This window comes from Semicossyphus pulcher, unplaced genomic scaffold, assembly GCF_022749685.1.
Source record: "Semicossyphus pulcher isolate SPU_LCO1_2020_fin unplaced genomic scaffold, fSemPul1.0.p SCAF_2, whole genome shotgun sequence".
Lineage (NCBI taxonomy): Eukaryota > Metazoa > Chordata > Actinopteri > Labriformes > Labridae > Semicossyphus > Semicossyphus pulcher.
Genome location: NW_027211693.1, coordinates 19,814,110 through 19,839,408, shown reverse-complemented (window position 1 = coordinate 19,839,408; position 25,299 = coordinate 19,814,110). Strand labels below are relative to the sequence as shown.

Here is a 25,299-nt window from a genome sequence, read left to right as displayed (position 1 = left end):
CTTTTTCACTCTCCTGGTATTTGCATAAAACTGGTTCAAGGAAAACGGATTTGCATTTTATTTTGGAGACGACTTCAAAACTCGATAAATGTGAATCAACTGAATAGAAAAAAACAAATTGAAAGCTGCACACTTCCATAAGCTGTGCAGCTCTCGTGCGTAAGCTGCAACCTTTATGCATTTATTTCAACTAATAAAGATTGATGTTTCTACCAACACGCTCCCTTGGGTTACAGTGTCACCTCAATGCCATTTATATTCTCACGAGGAAGGTTGTAACAAATCAAGGCCTGACATATGCCTGCATTGTCGAGCAAACAGAGAGCACAAACAGAATGATTCTTGTGTAAACAGTCGGTGCTAACACCGCCCCGGTGACCCAAGGCAAGTGTCATGTATTCTTGTGTAGTCATTTATTTAGTGTTTAGTTTTCATTTCCTGTTTTATTTTGTCTCTCTTATGTGTGATGCTCTACTTCCTGCCTCTGCGTTTGCCCGCTTGTGCGATTGTGTGCCCTGCCCTGATTGTTTTCACCTGCTCCTTGATTCGTCTCACCTGTGCCTGATTAGCCTCACCTCCCCAGTGTATGAAGTCCATGGCTGCTTCCCAAGTCTCTTATTTGATTTCTCCTCGCTCCTCACTCCTCGCTCGAACCGGAAGTAGTTCCGGAGCCGCCATATTGAGGATCGCCTCAAAGCTCTTATCGCTGCTCGGAGGAGCGAGGATTGAGGAGAGAGGAGGGAGTTCCGAGGAGCGATAAGCGAGGGTTTGATCAGCGTGATGTAATTTACCCTGAAACTTTTAGCCGAATAAATCATTTTCATAGTTCATGAACAGACAGTATTTGGGCTTATTAAATAATTAATTCAGATTATCAGTGATTAAAAATGTAAATAATGAACAAATAATTTAAAGACATTGTGCTGGTAAGAAATGTCCGTCTGGCTCTGCAGCAGGAACACAGACTGCAGCCTGTTCTCCATGTGCAGGTGTTTATTAAACAGGTAACAGGATACATAGAGGAAACACTGTTACTGTGTGTTTTATTAGAATTAATACAGTGCACATGTGTACAGACACAAACAGCTGTTAAAGCAGACTGACAGCTGATCCAGCGGTGATCAGCTGACGCTTTATCGGAAAGGATGTCTCATGTCTCTTAAAAAACATTCCCTCGTTTCCTCTCTCCTCTCTTGTTTTCCTCGCGTCTCTCCATGCATCTCTGGTGGGAGGGACTAAGACGCAAGTGAAAGACGCAAGTGAAGGAAGCATGGATGCAATTTAAGAGACATGAGAAGCAGCCCCTGTCTTGCCCTGTCGCTGGGCTGGATGGATGGATGGATGTTTATTTCTACCTGCTCTTCTTGGACACTGAACAGTAAGCCTTTTTGTTTTTGTTAACTGAGTCCTCTTCTTTTGTGTCTTAAAACCTCAAACATGACAGTTAACAAATAGAAGCCCTAATAGATGCCCCTGTGGTAGATGTATAGTGCCTATCCAGTGGAGAAGAAGCGATACAGAGACCTCTAGGATGCCCTTCCATTGGAGTGAATGTGATGCACATAAACTTGATGCTCTCTCTATTTTTTACACACTGCTCCTCCGCCTGAGTCTGCTGCCGGTGTTGAAATAATTCAACTTTATCTTGTACGCACAGAATAATAACTTGCAGGCAGCAGATAAAAATATAATCTCTCAGCATTAAGGGGATCACATGTACTCCTTTATCAAAGAGCTGGAAAGAGAAAGCAGTTTTACTTTATTAATACCTTGAAGGGGAAAGTTATGATCACCACCGTCGAATGCAAAAGTTAAATTTGGCTTTCACATCTGAATCCCTGGCAGCTCAATATATGCTAATCTCTTCTACCTCACTACAATTAACATTTCCTGTCAGGCCTTAAAACCCTCCTCTCCTCCTGCTCCCTCACTAATCGTCGCAGCTTTAAACCCTCTGCTCCTCTGTCTCCTTACACCTCCTCCCCTCTCCTCGCCGCCTCACTCTGCTCCTCAACAGTTGGCCGAGCAGCAAACAATAAGCAGATTGGAGCTCCTGGCAGGTTTGGTGTCCCTTAGGACTGATTCTTATTATGCATTCAGCACTCTGTTTGTTATGTGTCCAAACATACCATTACACCGTGTTGGTAATGAGCACTTTCATCACACTCTTTACGCTGGTCTCCTACACAAAATCCATATGTATTTTGCTTTAAGCAGGTGTGATAAAAACGGAACTATATTTTGTACGTAGTTTGTATTGATTATGAAGCATTCAAGGTCTGACTCGAGTTACACGAATCACTCACTGAATCACTCACTCAGACATTCACTCTGTTACTAAATCAGTACCCGCTCTCCCAACACACCCCGGAGCCCCCACCGGGAGCGGGTGGAACTTGTCTCGGTGGTTAAGCGGTTGTGACTCACTGGATTTGATACTCAGCTGTCAACTCGAGTTGGCAGTTCAGAAACCGGTTGAGTGCTTCAAGCCCCCGGGAACAACACCAAGCTTTAGACAATATTCATTGACTGTATAGATGGACGACATGTCTCCATCTGCTCCCATTGTACGAAAGATATGCCAAAATAGCCACTGTGATAGACGCTGCCATCTCGTCATTTGGAGCCAGAGCTGTGCAGTAGAGATCGGTGGGTGATGCCACCGTAGCCACTTCCCCTAACCAAAACACACTTAAATTACAGAAAAAACAGCAAAGGACCCACACGTTGGTGTGTTTAACAGCAGAACAGCTTCTCTGTGTTGGTCTGAGGTTAACGTTCACAGGTATGGATGGTATCCTCCTCCACTCTGCTAATCTGGAACAGATCGGCTGCAGGAGCCGTATTTATCAACAGATCTGTCAATCATCCTTTTGACAGCATCAAATAACTAATTAGAACTAAACTTGTCATGAAAATGAACACTTGAACGTTAATCAGCATGATAAGAACTACCTATAATGACAGAAACCATGTTTGAGAAACATTTATTTAACGTGTTTTTTGATTTTATAGTTTGACTCATGTCCCATCTGTTAACATGGAGGAGGCGGGCTTTATGACCTATACTGCAGCCAGTCAGCAGGGGGCGCCCGAAATGTTTTGGCTTCAGTTTTAGGGAACTGTCATATCGTCCATCTTTTTATACAGTCTGCGGCTGCGTCCGAAACCACATACTAATGTACTGCCTAATACATACTCAAACAGTATGTACTGCATACTGCCTACTAACCTGACTATTAGGATCCCGTTGGCATCATACTCAGAGCCGTCTTCTCCGTATCACGTGACTTAATCGTTTACATATGTCTGATCTGATCTCCGGTCCATCTCCGCCATAGTAGAAGCTGAATAGCCGCAATGCATTTTGGGGCGGTTGAGTACAACCAGTGAGCTCCCGTCACATACTCAAATATCCAGGCCGATCTAGTATACATCCGGGCATTTCTCGCATACTCAAAATTGCATACTATCTTATGGGAACGCATGACATACTCAATTTTACGTCAAGTCTACGTTAGTATGATTAGTATGATTAGTATGATAGTATGCGGTTTCGGACACACCGTATGACAATATTACATAGTGGTCAAACTGTGTAACTACAACTTCCTGGTCCAACAGGACACAAAAAGCACTTTTTCCGACCACAATCATGGGAAAATGAGCGTCACAAACCCCAGGAAATTATTTGCTTTACTATTAGAAATTAAAGGTCTAGAATTGCTGCACAATGAAATGTAATCCCCGTTAATGGGGGATTCAGGCTCTGGGTAACTGACTCAAGTGACTAAAAAACCAGACTGTCTTTTGTGAGTGACGCATACAAACCTCCCATCTCTAGTCCGCACTCTTAAATACCAAACAGCTGCAATACATACGTACATATTTCAGAATCTGCCCTCATTTGGTTCATCAAAAAAGAATAATTTCTAGGCGTCAAGCGTGGCAGCAAGCCTCATAGCCCTGTGGGGACATCGAGTAAAAGATGGCATTGGGTGTATGTTGACCTCAGGCTGCTCAGTATAAGAAATCAATTACAATCTCATGTCTGGCTCCGTTCAGCGAAAGACAAGGCTTCAGGGCAGTACATGTACCACAATGTTTTATTAATTAATGGTATTTCATCACCCACGCGCACAATCACCACATACATTCAGCATGTTTGAAAAATCCAATCACAATTCAGGGTGTTCATGTGGTTTGTGCCTCGAGGGCTGAGATAAAGGAACAGGAACAATGTTGCGAGATTGAAAATGGAGACCGAGCGGTGTGAAGCAGAGTGAGAACGGTTACAGATGAGTGAACTGAGGAGGGGGACATGAGACAAGATTCAGACATGGAGGGGGGGAGGGTGTAAGATGGAGGGATGAGAAGAAGAGAGGGATAGAGAGAGTTTGTTTCTGCACTTGAGTGGACATTCACCCCCGTCAGTTAACCTCCTTTATTCACTTTCTGTCTCTTTATTTAAACTTAATTAACTTAAATTAGCATGACACAAGAGGAGAGTAAAATGTGATCTAAAAATCTAAATGGACACCCTCCTCCTCTTACTTTCTTTACTTTCGCTCTCTCCCTGTCTTATCTGTGTGTACTGTATGTGTCTGTGTGTGTCTGTGTGTGTGTCCAGGGGCTCTTTTGAGAAATTGATGGGCTGTCTTGAAATAAAAGATGTTTAAAGATAGATGTTATTCCATTAGGGAGGTCCTGACACGCCTTTAGCGGTCCCCACATAAACATGAAACCTGCACCAGGAGCAGCTCTCTCATCACTGCACTCTGACAGGCTGCATGTGTGTGCCACTGGCTGAGAGAGTAGTGTTTGCTCGCACTTGACATTGTGTATTTGTGAATACTTTTTATTCCCTCTAAGCATAATTGGATACACAAGTTGTGCCCCATATTACACTGTGTTGCTTTGAGTGTATTTAGCGTGTTATCATGGTCACATTAAGCATTTAAACTTTTCTATGTTTGCATGTTATTATCTTATGTTGCATCAATCTCAAAATAAATTGAGGTTGTTGATGATTTGAAGTGCTGGAAAAGTACCGATTCTAACACTTTGGTGCTGATAGATAAAACATTATAAAGAGAAGTATTAATGCTTTATGTTCTGGGCGAGTGAATTCTACCAAACTTGGCGATCAGTGCCAAATATCGAATAGTGAACAGTGGACTGCCTAAACTGCACATGCTAGGATTTTATTCTTATATCTACAGGCTAACCAAGAGTAAACAACGCTATAGTTAGCTATGTTTATATTGTGCCTTAATGTTAAAATCTCCAACTGCTGAGAGTTGAGTGTTGGCTGTTAAATTTGCAAACAAACTTTCAAGAACATCTAACCAAGAAAGTCACTCCTATTAGCTTCAACAGGAAGCAAACAGGAAGCACAACTGGCTAATGCTCACAATTCTAATTAAGATAATGTGAATATGGAAGCTTCCTAGCAGTCTGACTCTGCAGCATATTAACAAACCACAGCACACACAGCTTAAAGGAGCAATTTGCCCCTGGAAAAAGTCACTGTCAGTCAAAGCTGGTGTTCTCTGTAATCGATAGAAGCAATAATGTTTGAAATTGGCGGCATAGCTGTGGAGAAAGTTGTACAAACAGTTTGCAGTTTCGCCCATTCTACATTCCTACAACACCCAGCGTGCATTGCGCCCCTCCCTCTGAAAGGAACGGCCCAGCGAGAGACGCTGGAGTGAAATACTACCGTTTTCACTGCAGGCAATGGCTCAGAGCGGGACAGAATCCAAAATACAACGAGAATGTACCGGTGGGTCGTCTAAAAAATCTTCAGGTCTGCAGTCTACATTTCAAACCTGACGATTTTGAACGAGACATGACATCGGAGGCAGGCGTCCTAGATCGAGGAAGTTTACAAGCTCCCTGGCCTCGGCCAGATGACGCATTTTACGTGGTCTGACATAGATTTTCCAGGGCCCATTGGAGAAGCGGATAGCATCCTCCAAAGGCATTTTTCTTCTGCCATAATGGCATTAGCTCCCCATAATAGCATGACAGGACTGAGGTTGAAAATCGAACTGGGCCTTTAACAATGAGAGACCGTGTCAGTGGCCTGGAACCATACTGTGATGAGGGACTAAAAATGTTCACTCAGTTAACAGAGGTAACTGCCAGTGAGCTGCAGTAGCTGGTTAGCTAACCGTTAACACTAGCTAGCTAAGGCTTGCTGGTGTTCTCTAGTCACTTCATTTTCCTTACCATTGCAAATTGTTCACTAAGAAGTTATTGATGATGTAAAATTAAGCTCTCCTGGCTAACAAAGTTGGTAAGCTAGCAAACTCAACAGTTTGTTAGCACTCATCAGTTTGTTAGCTTAGCTCTGACGCTATCAGGACAACAGGCTCACACCTTTTATTGTTTTCAAGAATATATTTGTGTTCTTAATCTTTTAAGGCCTACAGGTGACATAAAGGTGTCATCAAGGTCAGTAACTATTGTTTCATTAATTTCCATGTGACATAAATTCTCAGAGACGTCATGACTCGATCTATTCCCTCTTACTTTGCTCCTTTGATTTCCCCACCTGAAACAGGACTATCTGAGGCTCTTGGCACACAGTCTTAACATTGTTTGATAGTTAATGATAGGATGCTGGAGGAGCGACAGGGAGTCAAAAACAGAGAGCAGACAGGAGGGGGGGTGATAATGAGATGGTAATGAGACAGATGAGCTCCAACACAACTCTGGTCCCTCAGGTGAGCCCTTCTCATTAACTTGTCTGCAGACGGGGAACAGGATGACGAGCAGACCGGCTGAATGACAAACACGAAGGTGGCAGAAAATTTGATGAATGGATGAATAAGGACAGACAGGAATGAACAAAGGGCGGAGGACAATATGCAGGAACACTTGAGAGACAAAGGGAGACAAATAAGCAGAGAAATGCAAAGTGTAATATTATCAGATGATTCACATGATTTCTACCATCATGATCTCTGCTTTGGTTGTGGTTCAATGTGTAATCAACGGGAGCTGAGCCGGGAAGTTGGAATTTTCTTTAAATGTTCATTAAAATTAAATAGTTGTGTAATAAACACACTGTATTGTGCATTATAGCTGCCATAAAAACTCTTTACAGAGACAGAAAGAATATCATGAAAGAAAAGACACTACAAAATTTGGACAATATGGACATGTGACTAAGTTAAAGATACAATCTGGAATATTTCAGTTTTTGTTCCACTGAGCGCCACCCACTGGCGATAATCGTTAATTACAGGAGCACATGTCTCAATTTAGCCAGACAGCCTTTGTCATGGATCTAACTCTTGATTTTCCTCACTTTCCTTTTCAGACTGTTTGCTTCATCTTATTTTTGAAGTTTGGTCAAAGAGTTTAAGCCATCAGCCGTACTAGATTACCGTTTCCTCGCACCGCTTACAGAAACTGGAAGTGCAGCCACTTAGCTCCGCCTACCCTCTCTGGCAGACCAACCACTGCTGGCTGATGGAAAACTCGTCACTCACTGGGCGCCGCTTGTGATTTTTTGCCAGATGTCGCCACAGACACCCAGTCTGTAATAATACTATATACTGCAAATACAAAGACTTTCATCAGTGGGCCATAGGCTCAATCACCATTGTGTTACCTCATTCTGCGATAGATAGTGACCTAACAAACATTTATTTACATGAAAAAGTTTGAGATTGTTACTTTAAGAGTGAAGATGAACTAGTGAACTAAAGTCCACATGCTGTTTGACTTGAGAAAGAAAGAAATCATTTTCAATAAATCACAAACTCTCTGCTGGATTTTGAACATAAGGGCTGATACAGAGAAAAGTGCACTTTTCTAACACTGCAGAATAGATCCATCAAATGGACTATTAACAGAAGTCCCAAGCAGAGACACAAAGCAAGACTCTATTACTCACAAATTTGATATAAACATTAGCACACTGAAAACAGATAATAAAAAGATGTGTGTGTCTCTAAAAACGCAGGTAAAGGCACTGTACCAGAATGTAGTGCTGCGACACAGTTCAGTTGATTTAATGTTCACAGCTGCTTGGGACCCTAAGCTAAATTCTGAAAAAGGCTCATTCAATACATCTCGTATTTTGACTTTAGGTATTGTACCTCGCTGGTTAGATTACCATTGTTGTGTAACAAATGTTGCCAATGAGTTTGGGAACTTTGCAGATTGAATGTAGAGTATGTGTTTTAATCAGGCATACAGCAGGGTGTCCTGACTTTAATTAAGTAGTGTTTATGGATTATTTTGCAGTTTTGTTATACTGAAAAAGGAAACTATGCTTATTATTACAGCTATAATGATTCCGACCACATCGCCCAGCCCTAGTGGTTAATTAGTGATAGCATAATTTTCATTCCAAGTAAAGTTTTTGTCAGTGAGTTGCTGTCTTTAATATCCTAAGCCAACTGTTAGGGGACATCAGCTGGCACAGTGAGCTGGAATCATCTCCCGTATAGTAAAAGCTGCCCAGACCTGCCACATAGCATAAGTTAGCGGGCATGTTTTCCCCCAAACAGAGCCAGTAAACCTGGCTCAGGGCAAATCCAGCACATTCTGACAGGTTTCATTTCCTGGTAAGAAAAACAGGAGTGGGACTGCTATGAAATCTGTAGATCCGGCCATTATAATTAACAACAACACAGACAAGTGACTAAATTTTCTCCACCACACATTGTCTATGTTAGCTTTTTCCCACCATCAGCTTTATCACAGAAGCGAGGTAATTTTAGGGTCTGAAGTGTTATCATATCTTTCATATTTTCCATCCGACCTTAGAGTGTTTCACTCTCTGGTTCTTATTTCAACACAGCCTGAGGAGAGATTGAATCGGTAATGAGAAGTTCAGATGAGTGCTGACAATCTGGGACTGCACGGGGTGATCAAATTTAGTGATTGCATTAGATCATTGGCAGGAACAGATTGAAACATGGCAGAGATGGATCTGCACATTTTCATTCAGCTCTGAAACTCATGAAAAAATAAAGAAATAAAGAAGAACATGAGAAAGCCGGGGCTATAATCAAAGTGGAGGTTAAAAGTTTCAGTAAGAGTTATTAATATTTAAAAGTCTTAGAATTTAATATCAATCTTTTTGCCTTCTTCTCTTTGCCTCTCAGCCAAATCAATTCTATGCCAACACATAAACTTTGGGTATTACAAAAGTCAGGGGATTGAAAAAGTACAAAAACACTGGCACACAAAAAAGTAATAGGTAGATAGGTAGAAAATATCAAACCATCTTACCTTGAACTCTGTCTCGATGTTGGCCAGCCTTGCCAGTTCGTTGCTGAGCTCGAGGGCGGTCAGCACGGGGTCCTCGCTGCTGAGCGCCAGGTACGCTGCACTGGCCAGGCCCTTATAAGCATTCATCCTGGAGCGAGAGTGACTGAACGAGTCTTTCTTCTGCTTTTCCATACACTCTAAACACTTACAGAAGTAGTCATGAGGCCTTTCAATGCGGGCCCCCTTCGTCAGGAGGATGTGGACGATCTCGTACTCCTGGCAGTGAGCGGCCAGGATGACAGGCGTGACGTCATGAGAAAAACGCGTCCCGTCTTCGTCGTAAGCGTAAAAGTCGTCATCACGCATCTCCTGCTCTAGAGGGCTCAAAGTCAGCCGGAGACCTCCCCCGAAAGCAGGGTGGGCGAGGATGGCTTCAACGATGCGAACATAACCCTTAGAGATCGCCAGAAGCAGACCGTCCCCGATCCTCGCCAAACCATCCTTCTTTAGAAGCAGCTCGGTCACTTCTAGGTGCTCATTTCCCACTGCAAGCTGCAAAGCATTCTGGCCCATGTAGTCCACACAGTTGAAGTTGAGGGTTTTGGACTCCTCCAGCATTTTGCGCACCACAGGAATGTTCCCGTATTCAGCAGCATCCAGGAAACGCTCCTCCTCTGCAGTGAGGGCCGAGCCGCGCTCATTGAACATGTAGGCCGGGCCCCGCACTGCTTGCCGACGCCCCTTCTCTCTCAGCGTGGTGTGCCGGCGATGCATGGCCTCCACCCTGGAGACAGTTAAGAGGAGACACAAATGTGATGAAGTGAAAAGACAGTATCATTAGTTACAGAAAGCTGATTATGGCATAACAAGGCAAACAAAGTCATTACTTTCTCTCCATGAGGACGAGGACTGCTCAAACACAATCAGCAGTCCTTGACACATTCTTCTATCCTGACCTCGGAGAAAGCCCTACCAACACATCGGTGATACATCTGTCCCCGGCCAGATCAATGAAATGCCACCAGGGTCAAAGCACATGGCGAGGCCATCTCAGGTCAACAGCTCTGATTGGCAGGAAAGAGATGGAGCTGTCAGGTTAATTGGCCCTGGCATGACAAACTCACACTCTGAGTCAGTGGTCCGCCACAGAGGCTCTTTGAGCAGTGATGAATCTGTCATTATCTATCAACACATGCATACGCACAGGCATGGACATGTGCCTCCTTTTCAATGTGACATTTTGTCTTCCTAAATGGTTCCAATTCCCACTGATGGACTGTCAAATCCCAGCAGGACAGCACGGGTAGAAAAAATCATCTTAATCGATAGAGACCAGAACCTCAGATAATGACTCCTGTTACTGCAAAAACACCTTTTTGAGACTATTGAACTCCTCTTATTGTATTTTTCAAACACAAAGATCCACAACAACGTCTGCATCTGTGCAGCCTGACACTCTGACCCACATACAGAAAGACGCTTTGATGTTTCTCAAAGCTGGAAGGAAAGACAGAATGAGGAGCAGAGGAAATGAAATTAGTCGGGGTGTTGTTGGAAAATAATACCCAGAACAGTTTATCTCCCCAGCTCCCAATAACCAATTAAGACTTTAGATTGAATTCATCAAAAGAAAATATGATCAGCCAGTCACTTAGAGACCTGAAACGATTAAAATCGAGTGGACACACCTACTTTGAAAACCTATGTGCAGACTCTTTTCAAGACAGCAATTTAATGTTCTCTCCTTTTATGCTCTCTGATCTGGTGCAGTGACCTCACAAATGACAAGCAGCCCACTTTGACAATAAGAGCTGCCATGAACATAGAAAAAAAGGCCTTACTTTGTACCGTATGTGCATTGGTGGCTAGCACGCGCAGAGAGCTGGACATTGACGGAAAAAGGTGCAAATGGAAACCTGGTCACAGTAAAAACATTCCCCGGGGACGTCTAATGATGTGGAGAAGATGAAGAGTGCTCACTGAGGCACTGTGGGAGAGTGTGTATGTATATATGTATGCGTGTGTGTGTCCACATGTGTGAGAGCGAGACAGAGATAGAGTGTGTGTTCCTCAGTGTACATTTAAAGGGTATAAAAGGTCTGCAGCTCCTGATTTTTCGATTTACACAATCAGCTGTGTGCGCCTTGGTCTGCAAATCAATGTTAGAAGGCAATGTGCCCCCCTCTCTCTCTCTCTCTTACACACATGACAACTGCTTATTTATTCCACAGATGAACCTACACAGGAATACAAATGTAGATATATGGTGCACCCGTGGACAAAACATTAGTACGCACCCAGAGTATGGACTCAACAACACACAATAGCCATGCACCAACACCTTTAAGGGGCTTATAATAATATGAGCTATTTGTAACTTAAGGCAATAGCTTATGTTGATGATTCACAATAATGCAGTATGCTGTAGGATGCACCTCTACAAGCACACACACACACGTGCACACACTCTCACAGACGCTATGTGTAAACACTGGGAGGATTCCTCATAAATGAGGGGACGCTCTGGCTGGCAGCCCACTTAGAGAACCTCATAGTCGGGTAATGAATCACCATTTTCCATTCATACTCCATCTTCCTCTCCATCCATCTCCGGCTGATCGGAAATAGAATTTACCTGCATCATTTCTGTGCCGATTTACAATTGTAAAGAAGAGGAGGCAGATACAATATGGATGGATGGATGGAAAGTGTGTATGTGTGGAGAGAGAGAGAAAAGATGACCAAGAAGATCAATTAGCGAGTGAAGCAGAGGGTGCATGTGTAAATCTGATTGTATTTGTACATTATTCAGTGCTTATAGTGCTCTTAAATATTTGTCACAATACCTTTGTTGCAACCAAAACCACCTGACTTTCCCCCCCATTGGTGGAGCAAGGCATAATTAGACTCACACCTTTAATCCCTGCTTTGGTTCAGAAACACCTGAGCAAAAGTATTAAGGTGTATACAGCTTGGTCGATCACTAAATTGTTAATCTCCACCCTGCACAGACTCAGCTGTTACTGAATGTACCCGCTCTCATTTCGATGCTGCATCCAGCTCAGAGGCGGCTGCAGATCACTCAGAGCTCCCGTCCAAGCGAGCAGTCTCCTCGCTCCTATTAACAACTAAACTGTCAGGAAAGGGAGGAAATATCTTTCACGACTGCTACATGTGATTCCAACTATACAGTATCACAGCAGAGTGTGGCAGAAATCCTTCTTTATCTATCTAAGCTGTAGGTCTTTCTTACCATTGATACTGAATATAAATTATATTCTATTGGCAGCAGTTTCATGTTAAGTAAGCCCCTTTAAAGAAACCCACCAAAGCAATCAAAAATGTGGCTTTTTAACTATATGAGTACAATTTGAGTTTGCTTGTGTTTAGGTGCCACTGGAGAGTTTAGATTTTTTAGACTTTAGAATAAGCTGCCAAGAAAAAACGATTTAAATGAATAAATAAAACACGTTCATACAACTAAGGTCTGATTTGACCGCCAGAAAGTACGAGTTAATGTGAGCTATGCTGTGGAGATATCAAGGCAAGAATGCTGTGAAAGTAGTGTTCAGTGACTTCAGCCTGCAATGAAAGTGTTGTACAATCTTTGTCATCTTCTCTCTTACTTTTCTGTCATGAACTCTATCGTCTATCTATCTACGTTTAGGAACCAAAAATGCTCCATTAGGTTTGGAAAACAGGATAGGAGTAAAATACTGAACCTCAAAGAAACTTTAAAAGGAACAGGAAGTCATGTTACGAATTTTAAGAATGTCACGGACTTTAAAAATGTTACGGATGTTATGACCATTATGGACTTTACAAACCTTACAAATGACATGGACTTTAGGAACATAATGGACGTTATGAACATTATGGACTTCACGAATGTTATGGATGTTATTAATGTATTGTACTTTACAAATGTTTTGAATGTCATGGACTTTAGTAATGTTACAGATGTTATGACCATTATGGACTTTAAAAACATTATGAATATAACCGATGCTATGACCATTATGGACTTCACGATTTTAATGGATGTAATGAACTTTATGGACTTTATGAACGTTACAAATGTTATGGACTCCCGAACATTACAGACGTTATAAAAATTATGGACTTTACAAACGTTTGGAATGTCATGGACTCTACAAATGTTACGAATGCCATTGACTTTACGAATGTTACGGATGTTATGAACATTATGAATCCTCCGAACTTTACAAATGTCATGGACTTTGTGAGTGTTAGGGATGTTATGAACATTATGAACTCTACGAACTGTGTGAATGTCATGGACTTTATAAATGTTACAAATGTCATGGACTTTACGAACATTACGGACGTAATGAATGTTACAAACATTACAAACATTACGGATGTTACAAATGTTACAGTTTTTTTGGTTTGACCTCTTCCTCCATCACAACCACTTGTCTGTACAAACCTTTTTACTCTTAATACCTCATCACCTGAGTTCCTCTTCACCTTTGCTCCTTTATAATTACTCGGCCACTAGGCATCACCATCATCATGTAAATATGGGCCACTATCCCTCAATAATAGATGATAAAAGTCTACTAAGCCTACTACCTCATAGTTCGATGGCTACTGATAATGGCCACTTAACACTTTCCACCGCTAACCTTTATTGGTTTGACCACTAAGTTCAGTTCAGTAGGTTATGTCATTTCCTGGTGAATAAGGGAAGAAGAAAAGAGGATAAATCAGGTTTGAAATCAAGTTTGGAGGATAATGACAAGAAAAGAATGTTCGACTCAGCAGGAATATTTACAGAAGTGACTAATGAGTTAGAACTTTATCAGCGCACAGACGTGAGCTGAATATATAAGAGGAGTTTCTCTCTCAGCTCTTTCTCTCTCTCTCTCTCCATCAAACACACACACACACACACACACACACACACACACACACACACACACACACACACACATAGACAGCCTTTCAAGCAGTAAATTGCCAATTTTAAAGATCAAAGGTGAGTTGTTCACCATATTTCACTGGTAATGAGAAACAGGCATGTTCACCCTCTCTCCTACCCAGTCTTTCACACGCACGCACGCACCCACACACTCACACATAGAAAGACATCCAACCATTTAACCATCAGTGAAAGCATACATGCTTCTTTTCCAGGCGAGGGCCTTTTAAGATGAACGCTGGTGTTTCAAAGAGAACAGAAGAAGAACCAAGAAGATCAAAGAGCCAACACTGAGGCCTGCATCTCTCCAAATCTGATCACAGCTAAGCTGGCAGTGCAATATGAAAACCCTCTGAGTGTCACCATTTATATCCCACCTATCTGAAGTAGGTACAGGAAACTGTGTGACGTCATATAGGACACTAAATGTGTAATATTGCAGATATTTTCTCAATCAGGGCTTTATGAGTGCGTCTGTGCATTTTTTGTGATGGGTGTGATGAGTGTGACATTGTGGTGAGTGCACAAGCGGATTTCTGCAGTCTGCTCCGGCTCAGTGTCACATGGTTTAGCCCCGGTGTCTCTCCTGTACTCAAACTAATCACACATACACACACAATCCCTGTTGACGGCTGGTCGTGCATTCATGCACCAGAACCAATCAAGATGCTCCCCCTCTCTCTCTCTCTGCACAAGGACGACAGATCTGTAGTGGAAAACCCCCAGATTTACTAATTCATTCAAACACGCACACCCTTCACTCCTCATGTATATATGCTGTGCAAACATGCAATCACATGGGACACACTACATTCTGGCCAGAACACTCACACACACACCACACACACACACACACACACACACACACACAGTTGTATTAGCAGAATGAGGCTTAACAGCAGAATATATTGTCATTTTCCAGTAAATCTAATCTACTGTACAGCCAGGCCCCTTAATGTAATCCATATAGCAGCTGTAAAGCACAGCTGAGGATCAATCATCAGTGTGTAGATGCACTGACAGGTGAATGCAGATGGCAAAGTGAAAATCCTGGCCACTTCACTCTCCCCCAAAACTGGCCTCTAATTGTTGAAATTCCAGGTGGATTAGTTGCTCTTCATTTAATTCTCTGAACCCAGAACAGCTGTGCCATTTCTTATCTAAACAGCCTCTTTTCTAAAGTGTTTTAATACGATCATGGATTATACTGTATATAAGGCCAAGAATCTGGTCACTTTAATCATTATGTCTCTACTAGAGATGTAAAAGTTGCAGGTTTATATAAAAAAGTGACTCACGTCTGCCTGGTCTCTGAGTTGAACTCGGGGTCGATGTGTACATCAGAGAAGTGGTTCCCCTGGTCCGAGAGCTCCGGAGTCCGCTGGAGTCTCTGTCCGCGGTGCTGAAAGCGCTCCGCGTTCGCCGCGCCTCGTCCTCTCCACTTGGGGAACGGGTCATCGTAGCGGTCGTACACCGCGTCTACCCGCACGTCCAGCCGCGAACGGAGCGGAGAGCCGGAGTCCCCGGTGCTCTGCTGGAACTTTGGCGTGGAGAGGTGAGAGGAGTCCCGGTTCTCTGGAGACGGGTGAAGACACTCCGGGGAGGTGAGGTAAGGCGGGTCCGTGTCCCCAAGCAGCGGAGAAGCGGAGGAGAAGAGGTCCAGGGGCCGCGGGGAGGAAGGAGATCCTCGGGGAAGACAGACAGACGGTGGGGAGGGAGAGTCGGAAACATGCCCTCTCTCGCCGCCGTCGCTTTCCTCTCCCTCGTCAGACATGAGGAGAGCGCGCGGGCAGCATTTACTTTAAATATTTTTAGCTATGTGACAGACATTTGACGATGTTTGTCAAAGTTTCCACCGCACAAGTTTGCCCCTGAGCCGCGCGGCAGCGATGAGCCAAACCTCCACGAGACTGTGCGCACCAATTACAGAGCAGGGAGAGTGCGCGCGCAGGGAGCCAGCCCTTTACAAAATGGAAGAAACAACGGCAACAGCACAAAATCACCCAACTTACACTTTGTATTAGCCTAGATATGACTCGATGCTATGCTACTAGCAAGAAAAAAATGGACTACATTTAGGCTTTGCTGTTTTCGATCTGATATAGCTGAATGTTTTGAAAATATAGGTCCACCACTGAACTTTTTAAACAGAAACTGAACTGTTCTGGTGAGCTAACAGACACAGAAGTCCAGGTCACTCAATAGTCTTTAATAGAACACTTTTTTACTGATAAAAAGACAGAAGAATCCACTTGAAAGAGGTTGGCTGGGGAGTGAAGGGGTTAACACGACCACCTGTTGTACACCAATTACTGTACTGACATAATGTTGTTACTGCTGCAGAGAACAAGCAATTCCTGTAATGTAGCCCGCATGTAACCTCAGTGATAGGTTTACTTAAGGATACACTGACTGGGTGCTTGCTCTGCACCTTAGCCACAAAGCCTGTTTAGGTCTTTGTCTTTATGAAGAGGACGATAATGTACATGTTAGTGTGCGTCCTTGTGTGTGTGTGTGTGTGTGGTCCTGTAATTGGAAGCAGAGACCTATTAGTCATGATGGCGACTTCCTGCTCCCCCACACAGACAATAACCAGCCCTCACCCGGCTCTTTGATGTGTCCTTGTATTTATGCACCAAACACATACATAGATCATCAAAAATCTAATTAACATACATCACGTGTGACAAACTGTTTTCACTGTTGTTTGGGAGGAAAATAGTCCCCGAAACTGACTGGATTGAGGTCTTTTGACAACATTAAAAACAGACGGAGCCATAATGTAAATGTCCTCATAACTGATTAGTTTTTTCCTAATATGGGTCTATAAATAAATTCTTGGTTCAGTTTTTCACTCATCTTTACATTAGAGTGATGGGTGCAAATGGTAAAACCAGCGAAGCAGCCCCGCAGGATGAATTACACGTCTGAGAATAAATATTTCAGTGAGACTGTAGAAGTGGAACTTGTGGAAAAGTTTCCTGGGTTTTTATAGCAACGGTTCCATATACTCCCCACTTTCACACCTGGTGGCCTAGCGTGTATGAACATCGACTGATAAAGCATCTTTGCTAAAGTCTGACCCCACAGGTGATGCAGAGATTACTGGGAATTGGGAGAAACTGTGTGAATGTCAAGAGGCACTGAATAGGTGTGTGTGTTCGTGTGAGGGTCCGCCATTGTACCTCTTCTGGCATATTGCACTGAGCGTTTGAAGTACAAAAGGGTTATTATGAGTGTATGTGTGTGATCTGCACAAGCTGCAACAAGCTACTTTGCTTATCCAGACTTGTATGTGTTTGGACAACCTGCAAGAAAGCAGCAACAGATTTGCAGAAGCATAATAAAAAGTCAGACTCCTGTAGGGATGTTAATATATTAAAAACAATGGAGTTATTAATTTTCCACTTTAAAGCAGTGTTTGATAATGAAGGGTCTCTTTGCGTTGAAATTGTCTGGCTTCACCTCAATCACGGTTGTCACAGCGGGATTTTCTATTGTTTGTCACAGGCAGCGCTGCTGCTGGGAAATCACTGATTGGGGTGTTTAGAGAAAAGCTACATGCCTGAAAGTTTCAATCAACAGAGAACAGAGCGGCAGCACTCCTCTGTCCAATGTGATTCAGTGAGAGTTTGCTGTTTCAGAGTTAAGATAGCTGCCACTTCAAATGGAGATGTTTGTAACATTTCAAACAGCACATTGGAATCTATTTAAACTTAGAAAGTTGGAGTTAAGATGCTGAAATCCTCAAGTGTTTAAGAAAGACAGACTTCTGTGAAAGGCAGGAAGACAGAGATGGAGGTGTAGAATTGAATTACACCAAAGGTCAAGTAGGATCAGAACACTCCAATCTTCTGTCCTAGCCCAAACATAACGTTTTAGTGTTAATAACACTTGTTGCAGATGTTCTCTGTGTCTCTAAATTGGCAGCATAATCTGCTCTGCAGGCACAAAAACCTGAAATATTTCAGGCTATTTCCTCCTTGATTTTTGGCCTCGGCCTTTGCTTGGCATTCCCAAATATGAATGCACAGGGTGTTATGGACAAACATGCATGCATTTTGCTGTGTTTTGGGTGACTCAGATATTCAACTCTGTTTATTTGAGCTGGAGTTGCAGCTGATGTAATAATGCGGAGCAAGGCCGAGGCAAGCAGTGGAGTTCTGCTGTCTCTGTCATTACAGCGCGCACTGTCGACTTTATACTTTAACTGACTACATTTGCCATTGACACTGTTTGGACAACCTCTTAAAACGTGGTGAAAGTTATTGCCCCCCCTCATATGTAACCATGCAGAATATATTATTCCTCAGAAAAGTTTTTAAAAAGTCCTGCTTTCTAAGGTTTCCAATCCTCCTCCCGACGCAGTGTCGCCCATCTCTTTGTGACATCACCATTTTTGCAGCATCTGGTAACAAACCAGCACCTGAGCCCTCCGGCAGGTTACTCACTCTACTCTTCTGGACCAGCTGTTGGCCAGATTCATCCTCTTGTGACAGCAGACAGCTGATGTGCCAGTGTGATGATGCCAGCTATCACCTTCCTCTGGAGGAAGGAGTAAAGGTTCACAGTCCTGTCTTCACATTTCACAGGTGTGTGCCTGAGCAGGCCTGCAGTATCCATCAGAGGCAGCGACAGTCCCTGCAGCCCTAAGCTGTTCGTGGTTGGCTGATGAACTCAAGCTGTAACCCGGCTGTCCCATCAGGTTTCACTTCTGTTCACTACCTACTTCCCCTTCAGGTATGTAGTGGACAGCAGGACTCTGGGCAGAGAAAGTCCCTTATACTCTACTGTAATAGATTTCTCACTCTCAGCCCATTTTGAAAGCCTAATACCTGTAATTTATGTGCTCTGAATGGAGTTACCTGACTTGCATATTAAGAAGGCAAAACACTGTTGGTTCAAGATTTTAAGGAAATAGAAAATCATAAAAATAAAGTCCACATGGTCAAGCCAGATTAGCATTCCTTGTTCCGACATCAAAGCCTCCTGTACCATGCGAAATCCAAAGATACACACAAGATCAAGCCTTTAACAAAACACACTTTAGAAGGAAAAGGTCAATTACTTTTATCAGTCAATCATTTTTTATTCAAATTGTACCAAACCATAACAAAAGTTATCTAGTGACACTAAGGAGAAGGTCTAGACCTTACTCTTTCTTATCATATTTAGAGAGGCCGTTAAAGATGCTATATGTCACTTTCAGAAAATCCTCATTCCTAGCGTCACGGTCGGCCGTTCAGGGAACTGCAGTTGCGTTCGTGCCAACACTCGCACACATGAACGAGCATCCAGGGTTTTTGCCGAAGACACACATCAACACTGTTTGTCATAATACCTAAGTTAGTATCATGTTAGCTGGCGAAGTTACTTGTCAAGCTAGACTGACAACACTGCCATACACACTTGGATAGTATTTTGGTTGTCATGACATTAGCGAGCATGCTAAGGTTGGCCAACTAGCTCTAACATAACTACACTGCATGGATCTGGCATTGTGCTTCGTAACCAAACGGCAAATTACTCAATTACTAGCCAGATCACCCCCCGGGAGTCTGCGTGAGTTAGCTCATGTTATCTACTAGACTGTGTTTTGCTACGTTGCCTAACTGGCAAATGGTCAGCAATAGCAGACAAGCTAACGGTAGCTTGTTGTCAGCTTACCGCTGGCTGGCTAACCTTAGCCTAGGCAGGTAATGCAATGATATTGGCTAATAGATAACAATCGGTAGTTATACACATTTGCTTTGTTCTGCTACATAATTTACAAAATCAACACCGTTTGTTATGTTAGCTGGCGAAGTTATGTGTCAAGCTACATAACTGACATACACACTCAGATAGTATTTGGGTAGTCATAACTTTAGCGAGCATGCTAAGGTTAGCCAACTAGCTCTAGCATCAATACACTGCATGACTCCGGGATTGTGCTTCGTAACCAAACAGCAAATTACGGCCGGCGAACCAGCAAATCGTCACAGGCATTAGCTAACATTAGCCAGGCAGGGCAGGGCATTATCCATCTCCATTTCACAGCTTGCAATGTCTCGTGTTGCACACTGTTGACTGTAGTGGCGTAGAATGAGCTCTCGGCAGAGGTACTTGCAAATGCACAGATACGTCACATCCTCTTCTTTCCCAGAAAAACCGTCCCGAGTGCTTTACATAAAAAACAGCCCACAGATTGTTAGGGCCAATGGAGGAAGTTGGGGAAGGTCTCAATTTATCAGTTCCTCTACTATCTCTTTACACATTGGCAATAAAAAATGATATTTGATTCATAAATATATGTAAAATCTTACATATAGCCCCTTTAACGTTTATTTTAAGGTCCTTGTAATAAGAATTATTAATAGGTAATAAGACCTTAATAAGGTCTTAGTTGTTTGCTAATTACTGCATAATAAAGTATGTTATAATCTTAATGAAGCAACTGTAAAGGTTAGTAAAGGCTCAACAATGGCATAATAAGTGAGTGAGTAAGACCCAATGAATGAGTTTGTAATGCTATTATAAACAATTATAAGAAACTTAAAAGGCTTTCATTAACCCTCTTAAGCTGTATTTACAGATTTCTTATAAGTGCTTAAAAATGTCTTATACTCTAACAATAAACATGATTATGATACTGTTAATGACACTTATATAGTCTTATTAACATCTATTTAATGTTAATAAGCATCTTATAAGGACTTAAAAGGGTCTTATTACCTATTAACTAACGCTCATTAAAAGGACCTTAATATAAAGCGTTAACTTAAAAACATGAAGAGCCATCTGTCTCGACCACATGGGCCAAGAATGTGGTAAAGAGGGAGAAGAAGAAAGATGAACATCGAAGGGAGATGGAGAGAAGCTTCAAGTCCCATTGACACTATACTGTAAATTCATTATGTAGTGACAGAAGTACAGTAAATAATAATGTGCATTTAAGCTCATAGTGTTTCCAAGCAAGCATTAATATCTACCAAAGACTGCACTCTTTGCGAAAACTTAGCTGGATTCTAAGAGTTGCTTAAGAAAGGTAAATGTGAAGTTATGACAGGGGTTGCACACAGATGGTGGAGAGAGACTGACAGAGTGTGAAAAGGGTGAAAAAATCAATCCTCCAATGGGTCGCTGTGTCCTTTCTCATTCTTTTTCAGCCCTACATCCGTGCCCCTCTTTGTCACACCCCGTCCTCGAATCATCCCAGTGTCATCAATCAACTCCTCTTATTAAATCAATTAAAAGCCACATAAAACATAACATTCAGTCAGCTGGCCCATTATTTTTTTGCTTCACTATCTTAACCTCAAACAGTTCAGTGCGTTCGACATGTATTTAGCTGTGAGAGGACGTTTTTGAGGGGAGTGAACGGTGGAAAAAAAACGTGATTAGGATTTGTCATCTCCACTAAAGCCCGACTGTCGAGCAGTCTGAGTGATTGAAAGGGAGCCACATTGGCATCGTCTGCTTCTGTCTTATTGACTTCAAAAGGCCATTCAGTGTTAAAGTGTCAGAGGAGGAAGGGCAGCAAAGCCAATCACTCACACCCTCCTTCGATCTCATGATAATTTTATTGGTTATTTGATCAATGGTGCATCAGGCTATCGGCGGGGGCGGGACTCCCCTGAGGACAGCAGAGGAGATGTTTCACCACAGACAGGTTACACGTTATGTTTCCTTCTTTCTCTGCTTCTTCTTCTCCAACCAGTCGGACCATTCACAGCTGGGACTGAAAGAGCGGGCAGATATTGGAGTCGATCCATACTCTATGCATATTTTATTGGTACAGAGCAACGGGAGAGGAATAGAAGTGTTTGAAACTTTATTATGTCTGCCTGCCAGGGTTTGATAAATGACTAGTGACAGAGCATTTAATGAGCTATTCTGCCAACTGGCCTTTGCTAAAGGTATCAGGCCCTGTGTGCATGTGTGTGGCTATATGCAGGGGTCTGAACCACAGACCCCCACCAATGCTATGTAATGCAAATACATGCATATAATGCGCTGAGAAAAATTAATTCACCTTTGTTTCTTCTGTTATTTTGTGTTTGTATTCACGGCCACTTCTGTGTGCCAAAAATGATTTGATGATGATGATGATATCAGTGTGAAGCCCAAATGTGTTGAAATTTATTCACAACCTACTGCAATTGACATTTTAACTAAATTATATTTAAAGTAATAATCTTAAAGATCTCAGTTTCGTTCTCTTTAGCGGCACTTATGGTGATAAACAGTAATTGCAGGAGCACACTGCCCAGATATCCAGACAGTGTCGCATGTGTGACGTCCACGGTTGGCTTGAGTTGTAACTCTTGATTTTCCTCGCTGACGGTCGCTTTCCTTTTTAGACTGTTTGCCTTCATCTGAGCGTCAAATTTGTTTTTTTTTCTTTGGATTTTCACTTATTTTTGAAGTTGTATCTGTAGTCATCGATCTTTTATTTATTTATTCAGTCGAAGTAGATTACTGTTTACTCGCAACACTTGCAGAGACCGGAAAAGCAGTCGCTTAGCTCTGCCTACCCTCTCTGGCAGACCAACCACTGCTGGGTGATGGAAAACACGTCACTAACTGGGCCATAGGCTTAATCACCATTGTGTTACCTCATTCGGCGATAGATAGTGACTTAACAGTCATGTATTAAATGAAAATCTTCGGGATTATTACTTTAAATACTATACTTACTTATTTTCTCTGTACATTTCTCTCCTTGCTTGCTGCATTCATTCAATTTCCAGCTTCGCACGTGGTTCAAAGCCATTATGGAAAGTGCAGCGAGTGTGTCTGATCAGCTGAAACAGGCTTTGCAGTGTGTGTGTGCGTGTGTGTGTGCGTGTGTGTTTGTACCCGGCCTTGGAAGAGGCAAGTTCAGCCAATGGAATAATTAAAGGGGGGGTTGGAATAAAATGTATTAATTTAATGTGCAGGTGAAGAACAAAGGGTGAAACAGAGACTTCTTCAGGGACAAACTGATGGCTGATACTTGTTGTGAATTTCAATCTCCCTTCATCCAAGTGAAAACAGCTACCAGAGGGCCGAAAGGCTAAATGATAACTGACATTATTGAAACTGTGGGAAATCAAAATGTGCTCAGGTTTGTTCTGTAAGACTCTCACTGGACTGATATTCAGCGGATAAAGGCGCTCAAGTTGAATTTTTCATCCAAAACAAACTGACATAATTTAAATAAAGACTGACCAGACAAGTGAAGCTGCATTCCCTGTCAAGAACCCTTTGTGTTTTAGCCATCATCCATTCAAACACCAGTTAGGATAAACAGTCAGAATCGGTGAGTCTAAAACAATCAGTTTTGCACTTATTTAAGTAAATATGCATGGATGTATCTGACAGTTAAAACTGTTTTCCCAGCCGCTGATTTTCCCTCTCTGGGGACGAGCGGCGTCTCAGACTCTGACTACTCGTCCATGTGAAGTGGGGAATGTGGTTTCATTCCTGCATGCACAGTAATACCTGCCATCAATTATCCTCACCAGTGGCCTATGCAGAGAGGATCAGCTTTGTGTCTGGCTCTGAGGCAGCTCTTCAGCTCTACAGCAGAAGCTCTGGATGTGTTGGGGGGGGTAAGTGACTGTGTGCTGATCTGAAAATCTGATTTACAAATCCTTATTGATCGCACAGCAGGAGAGGCTGGTGGTCCGTGTGCAGGACTGGATTATGATAAGAAAACACAACTGTTTTAAAAATAAAACTAAAAGATAATACAAGTTAAAACCTAAATGTCTGTTGTTGTATTATAATTTACACTAAATAACAGATAAAAATAGGTAACTTTGGTTAAGGGAAGTGTCTGCAGCGCTGTCATTAAGAATCTTACATAATAAAATATTAATTGTAGAGCATGTGCCCTGACAGCAGGAAGAAACACACTCTTTTTTTCTCATTCAGCTTTAGATTAAACTATTTCCAGACTGGCAGTTATAGTGATATGAGGACTTTTATTGCTTCTTAATAATGCAATAAAAAACATCAACGCGCCCTCTCTTCACATCTGTATATAAAGTCACAAGCTGAGCTGAGCGCCACTTAAATATTTCACACTGAAGCGTGCAGTGACTACTTTCCTACACTACAACAAGTACACCTTTATGTTGCATCATGAGCGTGTAATGGTGTTAATTATATTTAATCAATCAAACAAAATGCCCTTTTTAGTGAAGACATGGCAGATGAAAAGCATTGTGTATGACTCTTTCAAAAGGAGCAGCGTGCCTAATCTACACAAGTGATTTAATTTCAATTGAAAGCCTTGAGACAGTCTCATGCATCCATCCATCATCCATTCGGCCTTGCCTACGAGGGTCACAAGGGGCTGGAGCCAATCCCAGATTACATTAGGCAGAAGATGGGGTTCAGTTATACGGTAACTGCCAGTCAATCAATAACACACAACAGATCCTGCTCATACTCACACCTATAAGCAAACGTGTCACTAATTCACCTAACTGAGGCTACATCTCTTTGGACTGAATCTCTATGTAGGCAGGGATGGGGATTTTAGGGATGGCACGTGTTCTGGTTTCCATTTGTAGAGCGCTTGTCCGAGTAATATTGACCAATCACGTATCGGCAGGTTGCGGCGTATGCAGAAAAAACAGTCTATGTGGAGAGCAAAAGCAGACAGAATGTAATGCGGTCAGCGGTCATCTAACAATGATTTAGCTTCTTATTAATCTCTATAAATAGACGTCTGCATGCTACAGCTGACAGTCTAGATTAAAAATTCAACTTGAGATAAATTCGCTTGACACTGTGTCACCAAAGCCGTTCAGCGTTCAGATTTCCCGATTTCCTTGAATGCATCAGAAACGATCGATCCAAGCTCCGTTCAACAAACGAGCATTTCAAAAGTTTTCTTCTCCTCTTGAGGACAGACCTGATAAAGCTTCATTCTTACGTTTGACTAATCTGCATCGGCAAAGACAAGACCTGCTAATTAAAGTACATCACAAGAATAATGGGTTCTTTTGGGGGTTCTTGCCGCAGTAGGCAGCCAGAGGGAAGCCTCTGTGTAGCTTAGTGTTTACAGTGAACCTGAGAATTATCAGAAACAGATGAACAGGCGCTCCTCTGGGGGATATAATGAGCCAAGAAACATATCTGGAGGG

At 42.4% G+C, this 25,299-nt stretch overlaps 1 protein-coding gene across 1 annotated transcript in view; it reads right to left on the bottom strand.

Moving 5' to 3' along the window:
- trpc7b (transient receptor potential cation channel, subfamily C, member 7b) overlaps positions 1-15,953 on the bottom strand; it is a 53,278-nt gene extending 37,325 nt beyond the window's left edge. Inside the window, exons 1-2 of the mRNA XM_069669674.1 lie at positions 15,478-15,953; positions 9,256-10,018 (exon numbers count right to left, since the gene is read on the bottom strand). Of these exons, the coding sequence (XP_069525775.1) occupies positions 9,256-10,018; positions 15,478-15,953 (1,239 nt within the window). The remainder of the gene's footprint in view (positions 1-9,255; positions 10,019-15,477) is intronic.
- Positions 15,954-25,299: the final 9,346 nt, after the last annotated feature.